At 38.5% G+C, this 20,474-nt stretch overlaps 1 protein-coding gene across 1 annotated transcript; it reads right to left on the bottom strand.

The window, feature by feature from the left end:
• Positions 1–1,654: 1,654 nt before the first annotated feature.
• On the bottom strand, positions 1,655–19,983 carry CFAP206 (cilia and flagella associated protein 206). The gene is made up of 13 exons (XM_071741400.1): positions 19,886–19,983; positions 19,567–19,675; positions 18,130–18,213; positions 17,754–17,844; positions 16,494–16,682; positions 16,073–16,231; positions 13,604–13,812; positions 12,675–12,794; positions 9,579–9,777; positions 8,719–8,856; positions 6,630–6,823; positions 5,432–5,575; positions 1,655–1,975 (listed from the first exon to the last, which is right to left on the bottom strand). The coding sequence occupies exons 2-13, from the start codon at positions 19,672–19,674 to the stop codon at positions 1,745–1,747; spliced, it is 1,866 nt and encodes a 621-aa protein (XP_071597501.1). The 5' UTR covers position 19,675; positions 19,886–19,983; the 3' UTR covers positions 1,655–1,744.
• Between the last annotated feature and the right edge of the window lie 491 nt (positions 19,984–20,474).

The raw sequence follows: 20,474 nt of genomic DNA on the forward strand, positions 1-20,474 counted from the left end.
TAAGCAATGTGGTGTCTGGGAGGTGTCCCTGCTCATCCAGGGCAGTTGGAAATAGATGATCCTTAAGGTCCCTTCCAACCTAAACCATTCTGTGATTCTGTGTTTCTGCCAAAATAGAATCACAGATTCTATTCACAGTAGCTTCTTCAAATAGAAAAAAGTGGGATAAAAAGGACTGTCACTCCTCAGTTTTCTTTTAAAGAAATGTGTTTATGTGTGCTTAAAATACCACTTTGTTGGTTCAAAGTAAGAAGTTTAATATGAAAGGTTCAAAGCAAATGATAAAAATACATGGAGATGACAGCAAGAAAAGTATTTCATTAAGCAGCAACGGTGTTGTCTCTGAATAAAAAAAGCTGCAGCTGGTAACAGCGTTCATGTTTTTATCAATAAATCTAAAAATCAATGCCAGTCCATCACTGAACAACATGGAGAAACACCACATCTGGTTGCTACTGATTCTTTCCTTACAAAACAGAAAATCACCCAGTGGAAACTACTTTCTCTATCCTTTTTCTATGCTCCTCTCCTGGTCCTCTTTTTGTGTAATGCCTTGTGGATTTGTCCCAGTTGTATAACTTGAAAAGTGAAGCCTTGAAGACATCAAAACAATGCTACCCTGCAATAAAACAATGCTACCTTGCACAATACCACACAAAGATCACCCCGAAGCTTGTATCTTTGAACTTTGCTGTCACAACTTTGTATCACAGGGACCCAGGGAATCACACTGCACCAAAGGGCACCTGACCAAAAAAAAGAGACTTAGGAATCTTAGCACACCTTATGTAATCACAGTTGCACACAGGAACATTTTGCAGATAATAATTTGTGGAGTTCTTTGCTATTGTGAAATGTCTCTCTCTTTTAAAGTACTCCCTACTTTCACTGCAGAAAATTATTTCACTGTAAAGCTCCAATGATTCAGGCTTTCACAAACAGTAATACCAGCTGCAGCTGCATTCATCAGACCTGGCACTGCCACAACAAAATAAACCTAAAAACCTTTTCCTGTTGTTGTTTTTTCAAACACATGTAAAACAGAGCTTTCAAAAAGCTGCCCTGAAGTCAGGTTCCTATGGTTTGCCAGGAGCTAACCAGCACACTGTTTAACCAATGAATACAGACCTAAAAGACTTCAGGAGCCTAATAAGAGGGATTCCCTCCTCTTGACCTCCCTGCTTTGGCTCATAACAACTACTACCCTGCAAAGACACTTGGGTTAATGACAGCAGGAATGGAAAGGCCCAAGGACCTCGTCCGATTCCATTTTGCTGGCTTTACCCTCCTGATGATTCTAAGGGTGGAGATGTGACGTTCTGGTGACTTCCTGGGATCAGTTTTATTGCCTGAGCAGGAGTTGCAGCACTGGCTTTGTTTCTCATAAAAGCTGTTTGCCTTGTATTGTTCTTCTCATGTACCAAAGGCAGGGCTCTTCAGGACAGTGTTTGAGTGAGCAATCATTGTATCAAAACCACACGGAAATCCTAGAGCACACACTGCACTTTAAATGTTAGTTTAAGTCTTTGGGAACATCTTGATTCTACATTGCTATTTAAAATCTGGATGTTTTAGAGATATCATTTCTATCAGTTATAATTTCTAGCGGTCATCAGTCCCAGCAGAAAAGGTAAATGAAATAAATCAACTGAAATACAAGAAATGAAATAAATCTTAATTCAGATGTTAAGAAGGGATTTTTATACATACATTCAATACACGTCCTTAGGCTTCTCATTTTCTCTTAGGCTTCCTCTACTGGTCTTGTTAAGTCTACTTTGCCCACATGAGTAGTAGGAGATGATCGTCCTCGAAGCCCTTGCAGGAAAACCTGTGGTCTGGGTACATTGCTGGAGTTGTCACGCTTGGTTTCCGTGCTGACATCTTTGGGCAGGTACACTTGGGTGCAGTTCTCCCTTCTCATGTGGCTGTGCTCAGTCTGCATGGCGTGAGTTAATTTGCGGCGCAGGTTGGCCTGAAGACACAAGGAGAATCAGAGTAAAGCACAAGTTGCTTTAGGTGTGCTGTTATCATTTAGATCTCACAGGCTTCACAGGTCTGTAACATGTCCCGTGTCGTGCTATTGCCAATGCAGTTGCAGCTGTGACATGGTAGCTCCTGAACTAGCAGGATGTGTGAGCAGCACTGTACGGAGCCTACGCAATTTTAACTCAGCCTCTTTCTGCTTTTTGGTCACTGCTCCTCGAATTCTGTTGGATGCTGAAGCCTTTGTTTTGTTAGAATAAAATGCTGTCATGGTAAGCTTTCCCAGTGCTTCAAACTAGTTTCAATGAACCTAAGTTCAAGAAGGACAGGGAAGTGCTTGAAAGAGTCCAGCGCAGAGCTACTAAGATGATTAAGGGAGTGGAACATCTCCCTTATGAGGAAAGGCTGAGGGAGCTGGGTCTCTTTAGTTTGGAGAAAAGGAGACTGAGGGGTGACCTCATCAATGTTTTCAAATATGTAAGGGGTGAGTGTCAGGGAGATGGAGTTAGGCTTTTCTCAATGGTGACCAGTGATAGGACAAGGGGTAATGGGTGTAAATTGGAGCATAGGAGGTTCAAGTTGAATATCAGAAAAAATTTTTTTACTGTAAGGGTGACGGAGCCCTGGAACAGGCTGCCCAGGGGGGTTGTGGAGTCTCCTTCACTGGAGACATTCAAAACCCGCCTGGACACGTTCCTAGGCGATGTACTCTAGGGGGCCCTGCTCTGGCAGGGGGGGTTGGACTAGATGATCTTTCGAGGTCCCTTCCAACCCCTAGGATTCTATGATTCTATTCTATGATTCTATTAAAAGCACACTGAATGTTTTGGCATCTGGATACACCTCTTTGGGCATTTGCAACATGAAAGAAGTTTGAGGATCTTGAATATTGTGGAGAACACAACTACAGGATCAAATCTTTGCCTGGTTTCTACCAAATGTCAGGAGGTTAGGTGTTGTCACATAAAACAGACAGATAAAGATATCAGATAAAAAGGAAAAAATGCCTTCTTTCAAGACATTGCTCATTGCACATTGGCAAGGGTCAAAAGTTAACGCAACTTATGATGAAAGCTCTTTTGAATCACAAATTGTAGATACAAACCCAAAACCACTTCTCACAAAGTGTTAATATTACAAACAGTCGAAACAACAAAACATTCCTTATTCCAGTGAACCTTCTATGTCAGTAGTGATGTAAAACACTGTAAATCACATGACATAATGAAGTCATTGAAATATATACAAATTCCAGTCTCATGTGGTGGGATCCAGACCTCTACATGTAAGAGAAAAAGTCCCTGTAGTTCAGTGCAGTCAGTGGAGACCGGAGCCAGTGGAAGCAGGAGAATGATTATGTTGGCCAGATTTGGTGTTCCTATCAGGGTGAGCCAAAATGCTCTCCAGACTCCACTAGCCAGGTCTCTCTCAACTAGAATGAAGTTTAAGCACTAATATATAGATGCATTTTGATATCTCAAATCTACATCAGAATATTATGCACAGTGTCATAATGAAAAATACAGAAAAGAATAAGGAATTTACAGAAGAGACAGCATGGAAAGAAAGACAATATTTTAGTCTTTTTTTTCTGAGGATTTTGCTGACAATTAGAACAAGTGCTGTTAGGAGATACTGTTTCTCTGTTAGGTTTATCCCTCTTAATAACTGACTGAAGACTACTGCATGGAACTGTGCTTGCACAGAGAAGCAAATGTCAGCTGAAAATTTTACTTCTAACATCAAACCTTCTAACAAAGTTATATTTTAACACTTCAGATCACTACCAGTTTCCTGGCTAAGCGTGAACAACAGGAAAACAAAACAAAACAAAAGAAAACAGGGCATCTGAGCTCATCCTCTAACAAAACCTGCAAATATGTCCAATGCTCTCCTAAAGTATCAAACTCACAGATGCTATTTCTGTTAATTTAGCACTTTGATTCTAAATGTTGTATCACCTCCATATTGCAAATTTGGCATAGTCACTGCAGACAAAATACTTCTGCATGCGTCTGTGATTTTTTTGTTTCAACTCAGCATCACTTATCTCCCACATGCACAGTTGAAGTTAAAAACCCCTTACTACTTTAAATTGATTTCTCCAAATATATCAAATTAACAAACTAAATACTTGCTTGTGAATGGTCTTCATGCTCAGCTGTTGGAAAACATCCCTCTTTGCTCATGCTAAGAAAAACCACTGACCACATCTTACATTTACTTATGTACTTTTGTCCACTACAGAAGCAAAAGTGGCTTTTAATTAGGCCTCTTGCAAACCTAATTGGCTTCTTTACATACCTCAGGATCAACTACTACTTAGAATCCTCTACAAGCCAGTTAATACCAGCAAGACTTCTCAGTCCAAAATTTTGGTTTCCTTTTATAATTTTGGAAATTTCATGCAGAAAGGACAACAGAAAGGAAATAAGCTGCACAGCCTCTCCTCACATAAAAAAATTTACCAAACCTGCAGTATCCTGTGTCCAGCTGATACTGGTAACTGCAGCATGCCCTGTACTCACAAGTTCATTTTGACTGCATTGTAAAAATCAGGTGACATCCCTTGACAACTGCATGTGCTGGCAAGTGCTAGAAAGGAACTTTTAAAACATGTACTGCTACTTCAAAAGCTTTTATGCTTGTGGCCATCCTTCTGTGGACAGAATTTGATGGATTTCCAACCCATCAGAAAATCATCATGATAGTGTAACAAAAATTTCCTCTGGCTTATATATACAATACAAACCCTATTGCTCAGTTTCTTACCTCTCCAAGAATTATTTTATTTTTAATTTTACTTTTAAAAATCAGAGTTGGCTTTAGAAAACACAAACAATCAAGATAAAACAAAAAAGTATTTCTTTATGCAAAACACAACAAACAGGTCTCATGCTTTGATAGCTTTCAAGGATGGAGGTGTTAGCTCACAGATAGCTTCTGCAGTCAAACATGTCCAAAGGTATTCCTGACCATTTTCTGTGACAGTTACTATGTTTTTTTTCTCCCTCTTACTTGATGGTGATGAACATTAATATAAATACCTCAACTTGTAAGAAAATTTTGTACCCAAACCTTTCTCCAACATTTTTTTTTTAACAAAGAAAACATATATAAGTATCTTCAACCTGGTAAATCTATTTGAGTATAGGAAATGTTAATCAACAAATTGTTACTTAACGCAAACAGCTGAAAAATTTGGAATTAATAGACTTAGCAGTGGAAGTACTGATCAAAAAAAGTAGGGAAAAATATGGAAACAGTGGGAGAACAAGAAAGTCTAGCTGTAAGAAGAGAAGATGCTGGAAACTGCTTAGCCAGTTGTAACAGAAGTGTGCATATTTGAATAAGATTAGACTTTTGTTGCAACGAACAGAAGTTTACAATAGTTTATTCTGAACTTATCAGCCCACAATGAAAATCAGGTAATAACAATACAAACCAATTTTATAGCTTTTCTTCTCATTTCCCATTCATTCCATTCGTAAGATGCCACAATTGTTGGAGGCAAGATGTGAGTATCAGTTTGAGTACTACAGTCACATTTTGCGGTTGGTTTCATCAAGTATTTGTCTCCACTTCTGGTCTGAGTGAAAAAAATAAACCAAAACCAAGCAAAGCATTACTGAGAAGAATACAGACATCTAAGAAAAATAGCATATGGACACGGTAATCTTTAAAAGCAAATAGAAACCTGTTAAGCCACAAATGGATCATGATTTTTACATTCAACAATATTTTTGTTCCCCTGTCCCCACTAAAAAGAAGGAACCACTAAGTATTTGATTAATTTAATTTCCAACAGAAAGCCCTTGAGGCAGAGGCCACAGCTGAATTTCAGACTCCCACATGCCCAGTGAGTGCTTAAGCATTGAATTTTGGTAACAAGGAATATCATCACCACTGTTTTAAGATGCAGGCACCTCAGTTTATCTTTATGAATGGACTAAGAATCATAAATCATAACTGGGAGAAGCAGTTGCATCTCTGCCAGAGTCAGAATATAAATTACCTCTTTCTCACCAAGGGACAGTTTGTGACTACCTTCTTTCCACATCTAAGGACATAGAATTCACAATGGATAACAAAGAACATGTATGAATCCAAATAAAATCTTCAGATTTCACATGAAAGCAGTGTCATATTCATTATTAATTAACTCCCTTTCATTTTGTGATATGTTTCATGATTCCTGCCCCCAGATATCACTACACCCTCATCCAGCACACACTGATGAACTGCTGAGCTAAAGCTCCAGTTAATATTGTATGTGCCTTATCTTCTATTGCATTTATTTATTGTACCTCTAAGCTATTTTTGCAAAAATGAGGAAAAGAACCATCAGACAGAGGATCTCCCTAGGCTAAGGACAAACAGCTTTTACCACTGCCATAATCCTTTGGTTTTACATATTCTCTTATGAAGACACAAGGTGAGAACAACATTAAGAGAAAATGTTTCTTAGCAACAGCCTGAAGACCTTGTAATGATGGAACTTCAGACATTCTGTAGGACAGCCACATGATTATACTTCTTTTGTAAAGATGGGTGTCATAGCATGTGTTCTCTTTATGATCTAGAAAGGACAGGACCACCAGTGACCCAACAGCTGTTCAGCAAGAGGCATGAGCAATGTGTACCTGTGCATATGGAACAAGATACTCAAACTGATGCCGTAGCTCAAGCAGATGAATCAGCTCTGCATATTCCTTTGCTTTTTCTACATTCAGTTGAATGAACTTATCTGGATCTTGAGCAAAGGTGCACGCAGCTTCTTTGGAGCTGAAAACGTAACACCTCTCCTTGAGCTTCAAAATTCCAATAGCAGGATTTCCTAAAAAACAAAAACAAAACAAACCCCACAAAATAAAGCAGTGAACAATACCATATCCAGTACAAAAGAAGTTTGTAATCAAGATTCTGTGTTTCCCTCAAGTCAGTTTCACTTCCTTTTTTCCTGAAATCAGAGTAAATCCCTGAGAGTAAGCTTTTTAAATACATAAATGTGTTGGGTCAGTACAACTGCTTTAGATCATTTCACATCCAGCATACCTCATTGCATATCTGTCAGAAAAACAACAGATCAGAAACAGCTATCACAAAGGCATAAGAAAGCAGCCCATACCCACAAATGTTTCCCCCATCATCTCCAGAAAATATTTGACTGCAGACCAGCAGCCCATTTGTACCAAAAGGCATAACACTGACATTAATTGAAGTAGCAGATGAAGCAGATGAGAAACTGGACAATAAAGTAACAGAGAAAATAAAATGTTAATAAATGCCAAATAACTTAATTAGGAAAACACAAATTGAGCTCAAGGACAGTGGGCAGGCTCTCCTTCAGCTGCCACTGCCCAGGAAACACCCAGAATCATCATAGCCAGTGCCCTGAAAATATTAAACAGTGGCAGTTAAAAAAGCAAAAAGAATGTCAGGAATTAGTTGGATGCAAACAGAGAGGGAGAAAAAAAAATAACACTATACCAAACTTTATTCTACACTTGTAGCACTACATTTTGTTCAAACAAAACAGAATAGAAAAAAGTAAAATGGAGGGAGTTGGAAGTGATCCTTTCACAGAAGGACAGAGAAAAAGCCTCTTCAGCAATAAGAAGCAGCAAATGAAGAAAAATAATATGATACAGAGTTGTAAAACCATGAACTGTGTACACTATAAAATTACTATTTGTTAATTTTCCTAATAGAAAGACTATCAGATCTTTGATGAAATTATCAAGCCAGAGCTTAAAACCATCTCAAAATGAGGTAACTTTTCATAGCAAATATAACTGTGGGACTCTTGACAGTAAAAATATCCAGTGGCAAACTCTAAATGGATTAAAAAAGCAATTAGATAAATGAAAAAGCTCTATCAGGGATTATTCAGCAGACGGGCACAGACACAATATTTATCTGAAGAAATCCCATAACCACTGGGTACTAGAGCAAGGAAGGTTATAATTAAGGAAGGATAATTCCTACTTGATTTCTCATAATCATCAAGTGCTCATGATTGACCACATCCAGAAATTGGATACAGGGCTAGAGAGACCTTCAGTCCAACCCAGGACAGCTGTTCTCAATTGAAGTACTAAATAAATTAAGTAATACATTGCCATTAAAATATCTATTCTCTAATACTGCTAAGTAATTTTCCTCCCAGTATTTTCCTCCCAGCCACCTGTAGGTTATAAAAAAATCTGTATGGATAGGTTTTATATGCATGGGGAAACAGAGAACATGAACTGATGGAGCAGCTGAAATAAGGCTTGCTTTCAAGACTAATGACAAAAAATTTTCCTATGATTAGCTGACTCAAATCAAGTGCACTTAAGCATTCTTTTCAGAGAAGATTTTAAGTACTGTACAATCACTGTCTAGAAAGACATGTGATGTAAGAGAGAACAGGTGTGTTTGCAACAGATAGATACACAAAATATAAGGAATGACCATTTTTCTGTGCCTGTATTAAAACACATTAACATCCTATCTTGTTTCTGCCTCCATTTACTCAGGCCTGCTTTCTCTGGAAGCCCTCCTACATTCTATTTAGGGCAGTTTATTTAACTATTAATAAAAGAAAAGGAAATAAGTTATATGGAGTAAAAATGACAAGCATGAAAATACAGCACTCCAGCTTTGAAATAAGAGGATGCACTCAGAACATGTCTTTACATTTTCACTAGTACTTAAAATATAAGGAAAAGACCTAACTGAAAAGCATACCTGGGAGGGTGAGGCCTTTCACACCAATTGTGTATGCACAGAAACCATGGTACTGGATCAGCAACTGATCAAAATTATCAGTAGTCTCTGGAAAAAGCCATTCTTGGTTCTCAAAATCAGAAACATTCACTCTGTCTCCTAAGAAAAGGTTTAACAAAGCATCAGTTTTTAAAAATACAATGATGTTACAGCATGTTACACAGATTACTGTGCTTTTCACAGGATGACCTGCAGTGCCAAGATCCCAAAAGCAAAACTTTAGCTCTGCCTTAGGAGAGACCCTATTGAAAAAACAGTCCTGCAGGAGCCTTCTTTAGTAGCATTGTTTTCTTTGGAAAAAGGGAAGGCAACAGGAAGGTAATATCTTATTCTTCTATCTTGCTTTCACACACTCATGCATTACAAATCCCCTGGAGTACAACTTGGTTACTAGGGATACCATCTTATGAATACTTTTGATAACCAAAGCATCATTAGATTATCTTTTTTATTTCCCCCTCCATTTCAGAATCACAGAATGGTCATGGTTGGGAAAGACCCACTGTGTGCAACCAAAGTTCTGAAATGTATCAAGACATAAGCAAACTTAAGAAATGTAAAAAAAAAAAGGTAGAAATATTCTTCTCTGATGATTCTACAATTTTTATAAGGTATGTTTGTATACAGTAGCTATATTTTAATTTTATATATAAATATTAAAACTACATGAAAAACAAATCACACACTACAAGACTCCTTTTCATTTATTGTGCCAAGCCTGATTATCAAAAAAATTCCATGTGTAGCATCTTCTGTAAACAAAATTCAAACCCAAAAATCTTGTAAACAAAGGAAAACAAAAAAGTAATAACTTTCAGTACCCATGGTTTCTCTTATCCTTTCAGCATCACTTTTCACAGTCACTCCTTCCAGAAGAGACGTTAGCATGTCCTCAGGAAAAAGCTTTGAGTGGATTTCTGAGAACTGTTGAAGCTTATTACTCATACTTGTGAGGAAGCTAAGCAGTAGCATCTCATCCTGAAAGCTGGTCCAGAGGTTAGAAAGTGCAATAAAGAGAGGCTAGAAAATAAAGAAAATTATCTGAAATTCAGAATTTACTTATGTCGACAACGTAACCCAAGTGCTGTGCACAACAATCCCTGCCATTGGATAAAGTGAGGCTGATATCCAAGGGCTTCAGCTCTTGGAAATTCCAGGGGAACTCCTGGGATTTTAAGAGGACCTCCCCTCATGTATGCCCAAAGCACATATGTCCAGCATGTAGGCCTAGAGGCCAGAATGGTACTTTCCTACATTTTACTCCAAGACCTTTTCCAGACACATTATTCTGAGACCATGCTTGGACTTGAGTGCTTCACTGACAATACATTCTTATAAATGAAAATAAGTTGTGCAGGAATAAGAAAGACCAGAAGAAATGTACCTGTTTAACTACCAAATGAAGTAAACCCACACCTATTCACAGAAACCATCAGGATCTGCTATTTTGTCTGCCTTGCTTCCAGAGTGACTTGGTACCACAGCCCACAGGCCACCACGTGAGTCAAAATTAATGGTGTGCAAGCCTCTTCAGAGAGGGATGGAGTTCAGGACAAAACTGGAAGCTGCCATTCCCAACATGAATGCTGACATACTGGTGTACCCACATAGAGAAGAAATGTATGAGCTTCAAGTATAAATACTGATTTCAATGACAGTGACAAAAAGTGTGTGCTGTAACGTGTAAATGCACAGAGCATTTACAGGAAAAGATTTGACAATCCAGGAAGTATGCCAACAACATTATATTTTATGAGTGTGAACAACATTATTATGAGGACAGCCAATGGAGTCAGTTCTGGAATTCATCTGCATCACTAACATTGTGGAAATGGTATGGTTTAAAAACGGGAGAAAGCAAAGGCAAGACAGCAAGATCAAAATCATTATTACTAGAATAAACAATTAATATTAATGAAATCTATTTTGGTTCCTAAATCAAATGTTTATGACATATATGGGCCTTATCCTACAGTTTTTAAATGGCAGAATGTACTGCTTCTTTACATCCCTGCAGGATTCAGCTTCTCAGCAACCAGCCAGAACCAAGACAAACTATTTAAATGGTGATATTATAGGGAAATCCCTACAAGCAAAAGACCTGAAATCAAAAGACATTTCATATTCTGTCCTAAGCAGAGAATAAAAGAACAACTAACCAACCTGAAGAGGGAAGAAATCTAGGAAAAAAGCAGGCAGCAGCAGACAGCTTCTAGGGAAAAGAGTAATGTGAACAGCAGACACTTAGGTCCCATAAAGAAGAAAAAACCCTGCTTTGAGCAGCTGGAAGAGAGGGTAAAATGCTCCCAAATGATAATATCTGTCTTAAAAAATCAAAAGCACACATAAACTGAATCATATCTAAGATGTAGGTGGGTCAAAGTGCTGTTCCCATGAGCTTCCAGCTCAGATGTTCTTACTTGAAGTGTAAAAAATATTCCTGAGCAGGTAATAGGGGCACAATCTTCCTTCTTCCACACTGGACTTTATTTTGCTAGTTACACGTTTAGAAGGATGAAATATAACCTAGCATACATATGAACTGCATGCCAGTTCAGCAGCTGACTACAAGGAATTAAAATCACAGACATATCACAGAAAATCCTGATAAATACTATTAAAAGTAAATTAAATGAAGATGTTTTTTGACTTATTTCTCTCCCATTTCCTTTATACCATGCCATCACAACAATCCCAGGTTTTCACAGGGTCATCAAGCACCCTCCTTCACAATACCTGCAGTTCACATCACTCATTCCCTCTTTTTCCAACACCTCCTTCCCGTGTCCTGCACTTTCCAATTAATCACAGAGGGGTTTGGGTTGAACACTATCCAGTTCTAACCCCCCCACACCATGGGCAGGGACACTTCCCCACCAGACCAGGCTGCTCAAAGCCCCATCCCACCTGCCTTTGAGCACTTCTAAGGCAGCCACAACTTCCCTGGCCAACCTGTTCCAGTGTCTCAACACCCTCTTAGTGAAGAATTTCATCCTAATATCTGATCTAAATGTACCCTCTTCCAGCTTGAAACCATTACCCTTGTCTTATCACTACATACCCTTGTAAAAGGTCCTTCCCCAGCTTTCCTGCAGGCCCTTTCAGATACTGGAAGGCTGCTGTAAGGTCTCCCCAGAGCCTCCTCTTCTCCAGGCTGAGCAGCCCCAGGCTCTCTCAGCCAAGAGCAGAACAGCTGAGTACATCAGTACAGAACACTGACAGTGCAGAGGTACTTGGCTGCTCGCTGGCCAGACAGCACACAAACCAGCAGCTACCTGTGGGATTCCCATTTCAGGCTTCACCTTAGGAGGGCTTTAGTTGTGCCTCTCTCGTTGCTTGTTTTTCACAAAACTGGCAGAAAATAACATATATTGAGATCTCCAGACTGACAACTTTGACTGAAACTGTCCAAGAGGATCAGAAGCTATTGGGAGGGGCAAAGAAACTGAAACCCCCATCACAGAAACCTGATTTCTTTAGAAAAAATTATATCAAGGAGTCATACTGTAATTACAGGAATTGCTCTCTGGAGGGACTTTAAAAGAATCACACCCTGATGTGCTGTTTTCTGTTATTACTATTTTGTTCTTACTATTTTTGCAAGGAACAGGAGAGAACATTTACACAAAACAAATATATCACTGTAAAGCCACAAATACTGACAAATAATTAACGACACAGTAAGACGGCATTTAATTCCTTCTCTTTTTGTACCTTGTTCTTCTTTTACTTTGAGGACAAGTCCTTTAGTTTAGTTGCCCCCTCAAAAATCACAGATGCTGCTATAATAGAGAGAAAATAATGCAGCCTTTTTCTTAACACAATCTATGCAAAAACTACACCAGCAAAATATTTTGTAATACTTCAATAATTTTTCACCATTAAAAAGAAACAGGTTTTCCATTCAAAATACTTACAAAAACTTCTTTGGTATCTATGGAAACCCTATCCTGCACTGTGTTTACCAGCTGCTCCATTGTTGCTGCAAACTCCACATTCATCTTTTCAACTTCTTGAGCACTTGTAACTGCATCAGACTGGGAAGAGAACTCCAGGTAAGAAGTATGACAGTCAAAAAATCAAGTATTTACTAATAAGAATTTACTTGGATTTACCATTCAGCTATTTTAAGGCAACTGTTTTGAGGAACAAAATGCACCCTAGCTTTCCAGAAAATGTATTTTCCTTAAGTGTTCAGGTATAAAACCAGGTACCTGTCTCAAACATATATCAGTAATTCTTACGTAAAACCTCTAAACTTTTACAATGAAGAAAACTGGAAAAAATTAAGAGAAATATTATTCCAAGCTTTATGGTATACAGGACAGACTAATAAAACCCTGGAGTTTCTCAAAAGAGAAATGAAAAAGTCTTCTTAAGCAAAAAAAAGTTTCAGGAATATAAATTGCAGTCTTCAAAGACTTCTGATGACTCCCTATGTGTTGGGGATGCTACAGACTAAAATGGAGATAATTTACGTACTGAAGGAGAGTTTTTCTCCCCCTTCTGGGGCAGAATGAGTACACAAAGAAGAAAACAGTCCTACTTTAAAAGTCCTTTGTTAACAAAATGAAACCAAAGAAGGAAACCTCCAGAAATTAAACAGAAGTACAGTCACACTTCAGCAAACAATCAACTTTGTCTTATACCTGACAGTAGCCAAGCCCAGCAAGTTAGGTACAAAACTGAGTATGACAGATGATGTAGGTTCTCATATACAGAGATGAATTTTATTTCATTCATTTCTAAATAGTTTTTCTTACATCCCTGTCCTGAATGTGTTGGTGACTGGAATACATTCCATCTGCAATAAAAACCCACAGGATATAACACGATGGTATCTCACCAGGAGGATGCAAAGGAAGGCTTCATATTGTCTCACATTGAACAGTGCTTCTCTTAATTTAAAAGAGCTAAGCTGCGTAGATCTGTGCAGATCTTCCTGCATGGATTCCAACAGAGCTGTGTACTGGTGGGCCAGCATATGGCAGGTACTAAGACTTTCATCCACAGTCTGTGTAGCTGATGGAATGGCTTCATTCAGAATGTCTGGCACTATTTAAATATATGAGTTACGTATAAAAAGAGTCATTTAAATCATTAGCAAATTATTTAAGCGCAATATTTCAGCTAAAATTTTGGTTTCCAAATTTTGTCCCTATATTTATGCATTGCCAAACATTTGTGTATTAGACTCAGGCACTGTATCTTACTGGTTCAGCATTACAGGTGTGGAAATACCCCAGTCAAGTCAAAGACTGTGAGAAAATCTGCTTTATAGTAGATGCAGTTCACTTGCTACAACTGCCATGGGTTTCCTGAGACTTCAGGCAATCTTTGCCTGAAGTACAACTTTAAATTCTCAGTTTCCTCATTTGTAAAATACTAACAACAATTACAGGCCTCCCATTGCATGAGCACTTTGAGATCTAGCAGTGCTCTAAGAATGAGTCAAGTTATTAATAAAAACAAAGGATAGATACTAGATGAAAAGATATGCCTATGCAGTTATTAAAATTTGGCACTAGTATGTAAAACCCCTATAAATTCCCCCAACTGGCACAAGTCAATACACATATTTTAGCTGATAAAAAAATACACTAAATATTTTTTCCTTTAAAATTTCAGTAGCATCAGCAGACAACCATTAGGCTGAATGTTTCCACATTTTTTGTTATTTAAGCAGACATCTGTGTAAGGAAATAGGATAAGATGGTCTAGCCACTCCTTTAAGTGCACAACACAGCCCTTCATTTTGTGTGTTGGACTTTTAATTTTAGAAACATTGGGAAGAAACACTGTAGTATGTAGGCTTGGGGTATGTCTGCTGAAACCCAAGAGCTCTGAAAGGCTACCTTTAACAAAGCTAGAATGGGCACGAAATTTGCACAGTTATTACAGGTGGCTTCACCACAGGTGGAGAAAGCTTAGCACTTGGCTGATTTACTTTTTTGGAAGAAGGGTAAAAGGCCAAGGTGGAGTCCTAGCCCAGCAAGACTGCTGTTAATACTTCAACTAAGGCTTTAGCAGACTAACTACTGGCCTCAAGCATAAAGACATCCATTTTAGCTCCTGACCTAAAAGCATTCATGCTGTGTTTTTCCATCTATAAAAAAGTGATATGTAAACAAGTCAAAAAAGTCAATATTACACATGGTTAACAAATTTAACAGGATTAACAATCATACTATCTACTCTAATTGATTACAAACCCCACAGATATTATAATGACAGACCACAACTTGTTGTAATTCATGCCTTTTGTATAATTACAATAGTTGCATGTTCCCTCATGCTGTAACCAAGGCCCAGTAGACATAGAATAGAGCCAGCCACAACACAGAAAGCATATAAAAACAGAAAATCAACAATGCTTTGCTTAGCATGTGAGGAAAAAAAATAACAAACTTCAGAAAGTTGCTTATTTCCTTCTCTGATGTGGTAGGTATATTTTTTTCCTACCTATATTGCTTTACTTAAAATACTGTCCAGTTAAGCAAGTATCTTGCTTTCCAAGAAAGCACAGTTTTCTTACCAAGAGAGGTATGTGGTGTAGTTTTTAGTACAAAACCTTGGTCTTTTAAGAGAAAAAAATTTTCCCTAAAATTGGGCTACAGATCTTTCTTACAAAGAAGTCTCCACACAGAGCTATAATGCTACATCTGCATTCACAAAAACATTTTCAGTAACCAGTCATGTATTTGGTTATTAAACTTACCAGAAATAACGTGGCTTTTGGGGAAGAGAGGAAATACAAGGAATAGCAAAGTCTTGCCCAAAAAGAATGCAGCTTTTGAAAAATTCCAGGATAGCCCCTGACATTTTTTGTTTATTAAAAAAGCAGAAATATTCAAAGGACTTTTGGGAACATGTTAAGAATCTTAAGAGGTTTCTCTAAATTACCAGAATACAGGTGGCCCCTGCAACTTCTGTCACTTCTCATCACTCATACTCAACGGAAAATTGTAATTGGATTGATAGTGTGCTATCAAGATTTTATGTAACTGCTTTTAAAGGAAAACATTACATATTTAATTCACTTAATGGCCAAGGGATCAGGGAACAAGTTATCATGAGGTAAATTAGTGCATGAAGTTAATACATATAATCCTTCCACAGCAACCTTATCTATAAAAGTACCAGCCTGCACGAAAACATATAATTAATAACAAATCTGTAGGTTTCCTTCAGTTTTACAGCCCCTGAGTCAAAGCTGTTTATCTAGGCAGATGGGATATTATAGGGGCAGCCTCAGTGAAGAAGACCAGGATGAATTAATTGGGAACACACAGCCCAAATGCAACTGTATACTTACAGTCATCAATGCTGCTTCCTCCTTTACTGCATTCCTTGTTGTACAACCGAATTCCCGTGACTAGCATGGCAAAATTTTTCAGCTCTTCCTCTTTGTCCTTCTTACTGAGTGAGATGAAAGCAATCATCTCTGTCTGGGGGAATATACTCTGCAGGGCAGCTATAAGCATTAAAGAGGGTGAAAAAAAAAACTCAGTCAGAGGGAACAGAAAATAAAATAATCAAACAAGCAAAACTACCATCTCCTGAACAATGGCAAAAAAGCAGGAAATTCAAGGCACATTTAGACTTCAAGGCTGAGCAGTGACAGCCTGGGTAGTAAGCATTCATCACAGTATTTGTATCTAAAGATAAGCAAAGAAGAAGTAAAATTCCACTTTTCAGTAAGAAAAGCTCAATTTCACAGCAGGGAGTTTACTCACCTGTTACCTCCCTGACAACCTCAATATCTGTTGGGGATCCCAGGCCAGATCTCAGCAGCACATAGGTAACAATCTTTTGATACACATTCTCCATTTCTTTTTCTGCACGAGGACGGGTGCCTGTGATCTCTCTGACCAGAGGAGCCAGCCTTTCCTCCAGAATACGCCGCTGCTCGCTGAGTAATTCAGCTGGAAAAGAAGGACAGTTGGAAAGTACTATCTAAATTATTTGGAATTTGGGTTATACAGAGGGTGTAAATCATTTCCCCAGTCAGAATACCAATGTAAGGTTTCTCAAGCACAGCTATGTGGAAGAGATATTCAAGGCACCACACCATTATAATTAGCAACACTGGAGTTAAACATTAACATAATAACTGTGATCACCATCAGTCAGTAGAGTCCAGGCCAAATGAAGCAGCAAGTCTCTGGTTCTCTGGACTCCTCTGACTGCATTAGGACCTAACACACACGTTTCATACACACCTACAAATCCATGCTCAAATCTCAACACAACTCAGGATGTCAGAATCTTTCTGGACTTAGAGAGCTCACTGAGTCCATAAGACTTTGAAGCTGCTTACTAGCGTTGATAATTTTTAGTTTTAATCCATGCTGACAAGAAAACAGTTTCATGACCTCCCCACACAGAAATGTTTATTTTTTTCTACTCTTGTTCTGTGTCTCCTGTGTCCCAGCCAGCCCTCACTGTCCCACTGAGACCTGAAGTTACAGTTACAGCAGGGACATTCTGCCCATCCCATTTTTCTTCCCCATTCCCACTCTCAGATCATATGAAGGCATCACTGATTAACCAAAACATACTCAGCTAAAGCTGTAACTGACCATTCAAGATTGCTCATATCTCCCAATAAAGGATATTGACAACACATCAAGTTCTCTTTCAGACACACGACTGCTGTTCTTTTCCAGATATACAGGTGCAGTGCAAGCTTTTCTTGCTGAAGGCAGCCAGCAGTGGCACCTGAAAGCACAACTGTTTTCAAGCAATGTAATACATTATATTCAGTAAATCTCTCAGACAGGACGAGTTTACTCTCAAGTCTGATGCATATTTTTCCCCTACAATATTCATGCTGAAACACCATACTCCCACAAAGTACCTTTCTCTAGGGATTTTTATTTTGCTTTACTGTCAGCAGTCAATAACAGGAATAATTATTAGCTCTACAGAGAGAGATATTAAATCCTTAACTGAGAATCAACTTCTATGAAAACATCTATTTAGACTGAAATTACCTCGACTTGCATAGTTCATATCAAAGTAAACTTGCATCTTAATTGTGCTTAGGGATGGGTTTGTTGTGTCAAGCAGCCTGGTAACACAGATCTAAGAAGAGAGACAGAAAAGTGAGTTCTTCTCATCACAGGGGTAACTTCTGAACTGATGGTTACTATGGCACAGGTCTCCCAACAGCAACACACCCCCTCCCTACCTTTTTCTTGACATACTGGGAACACTATGAAGCATGAGGAAAACCCTAGTTTAACCTTTAGCTATAGAACAATGAAAATAAAGTACTTCAAAATCTGAAAATTTTAGTTACAGGAACGGGTAGCAAACAATGCTAGAATCTTAGCTAAGTATTGACTCTGCAAATTATATCAGAATTACCTGGGTAAGATTTTGGACATCTGCTTGTGTAAGTATTTGATCCACATCAAAGTCATTTCTTGGATCTAAAACAATGGCTTTCACCTAAAGAGTGACAAAAGAAAGGTATCAAATTCTATCTCAATATATACTCCTTGCAACTAACCTTTTATTTTCTGAAAAATACCCAATACAATTAGTATTTCTTTACTATTGCTCTTCACATAAAATCTTCAATAATTGAACAAAGTTAATTAATTTCCCACTTGTTCTAGTTTCAATCTAAGTTCTTGGACATAAGTAAAAAAATTCTACTTGTAGTGAAAACTTTGTAGATAAATGTTGAAATACAATTCCTTTAGAAATTTTCTGGAAAAATATTTTTCTAAGTAAAATTTTATAGAAAGCCACAATGGTTGTTTATAGATTTCTCTGTTGGTGTTGCATCCATCAATTTAAATATTTAAAACTTGGATAAAAAATTCATTATGTTCTATATACAGAGAAATACGTGCATGTATGCAGGCTGAGTATCTTGCTGTGAAGGGGTTTTATCCATTAAAATATTTATGCTTAATTGATTAGCACTGCTTTTGAGCCCCATCTCAGTGACCCAGTGTCACTTTTAGAAAAAAAACCACCCCAAAAACGTCAGGTTTAGCAGTACTGCTGTGAACCTGCTACATACACATAAAAGTTTATCAAGAGCTGATTCTGTTCTTATACAAACAATAAAGAATGAACCTAGGCTTCATCTTCCTGAAAGTAGATTAAGATTATATTCCACAGTGGTGCTGTGTCTCTTAGGAGGAGATGCCAAAGTGTACAATACTTACAGTTGTCTACGAAGGACAATACTGAAATTTCATTTTTAGATTAAGTGGGATCCAAGCACACTCCTTCAACTATTTGTCCCACTTATACTACTTGCCCCTGCCTAAATAGGGGAACAAACAAAAAAATCCATGACAACAGTTGGAAAATTATTTTTCAGGCTTTTTGGGCCCTATACTGAACATTACTGAATGCCACCTTAAAACTTGCCAGTGCGGGCAATCAGAAACTGAGATGTTTTACAGCTCAACCCACTCCTGAAAGCCTCAGGTGCTGCCACCAGAGCCTGGGCAGACTGTCCTGGAGCTTCCATGTGATATTTTTTGACTTTTAAGACCAAAGGAATGATTTATGGCCTCACTTCACATCACTCAGTCCAAGCAGTGTCAGTCAGTGACTGTGGAGGAACTATTCACCGTGCATAAAATTAAGCCACAGGCTCACCAAAGACTTAAAAACTGTTTTAACTTACAGGTGCCCAGATTTGAAACTTCTGATCTACATGCTGTCAATACATACTCACCTTAATTATTTTACAGACGGAATTAGAACGCGACTAGAGAAACATCCAGATGAAATTATAACAAAAAACCACCCCTCCCTAAACATTTAATTTGCGCTTACCATGAACGCCACCAGGGTTTCTGACACGGTTTGTCCCTGGGCTCTGCATTCTTGCCCGATTTCACGGATGATTTTCTTGATGATATCGTCGTTCGGGACGCCAGCCATCCTGCACAAACACACACGTTAATGGGATTAACATTTTTTTTTTTTTCCTTTTTTTAAAGATTTCAGGTGCGCGTTTCCACGTTTCTCCTCGAGCGGCTGCGGGTGTTCTTCCCTCCCCCTGTATCGCCGCGCTCCCCTGCTCCCGCACCTCCCCTCCCGAACCCGCAGCGCTCCTACTTTCCCCGGGGTCCCCAAAATGTCTCGCTCTCACCTGCACCCCAGCCCAACCCGGCCCGGTCCGGCCCGGCCCGAAGAGCGGCGAAGGGCGGTAACGACCGTCCGTTGCCATGGAGACGCGGCCTGGGCCGGGCCTGGGCCTGGGCCGCTGCGAGGGCCTCTGAGCCGGGCCTGTGCAGGTGAATTTAATGATCTTTATGTACACCTATGGGTATTTGTCTGAGTATGCAAAACACACGCTTACATGCCACGCAGAGCTGCACATAGAGAAATGCAGAATATATATGTGTATGTACGTGCAAATGTAGTTGCAAAACATATATACATACATGCCTGAATATACAGAGGCATAAGAATATATGTATATGTTTACATAAACATCCTCATGGGCATACATACCACGTAGGTGGACGTCTGTGGCTGCGTGCATGCATAAACATACATATGTATATACACTACTACATACCATACACAGAAATATGTACCTAGTATTTACCCTCAATATATATATATATATATATATATGCATATGAGTAGGAAAATGTGAGTGTATGTATATATGCAAATCATATATATGGGGATATGTAGCCATATATATATACACACACATAAACATGTATGTG

Source organism: Heliangelus exortis, chromosome 3, assembly GCF_036169615.1.
Source record: "Heliangelus exortis chromosome 3, bHelExo1.hap1, whole genome shotgun sequence".
Classification (NCBI taxonomy): domain Eukaryota; kingdom Metazoa; phylum Chordata; class Aves; order Apodiformes; family Trochilidae; genus Heliangelus; species Heliangelus exortis.

Excerpts from the sequence above, each read along its gene's own strand:
- CFAP206 (XM_071741400.1), bottom strand. The coding sequence starts at position 19,674 with ATGGCTGGCGTCCCGAACGACGATATCATCAAGAAAATCATCCGTGAA. Across the intron at positions 16,683-17,753 it reads TATGAACTATGCAAGTCGAG|CTGAATTACTCAGCGAGCAG; the intron begins GTAATTTCAGTC and ends CTTCTTTTCCAG. Across the intron at positions 9,778-12,674 it reads TAGATACCAAAGAAGTTTTT|CCTCTCTTTATTGCACTTTC; the intron begins GTAAGTATTTTG and ends TTTATTTTCTAG.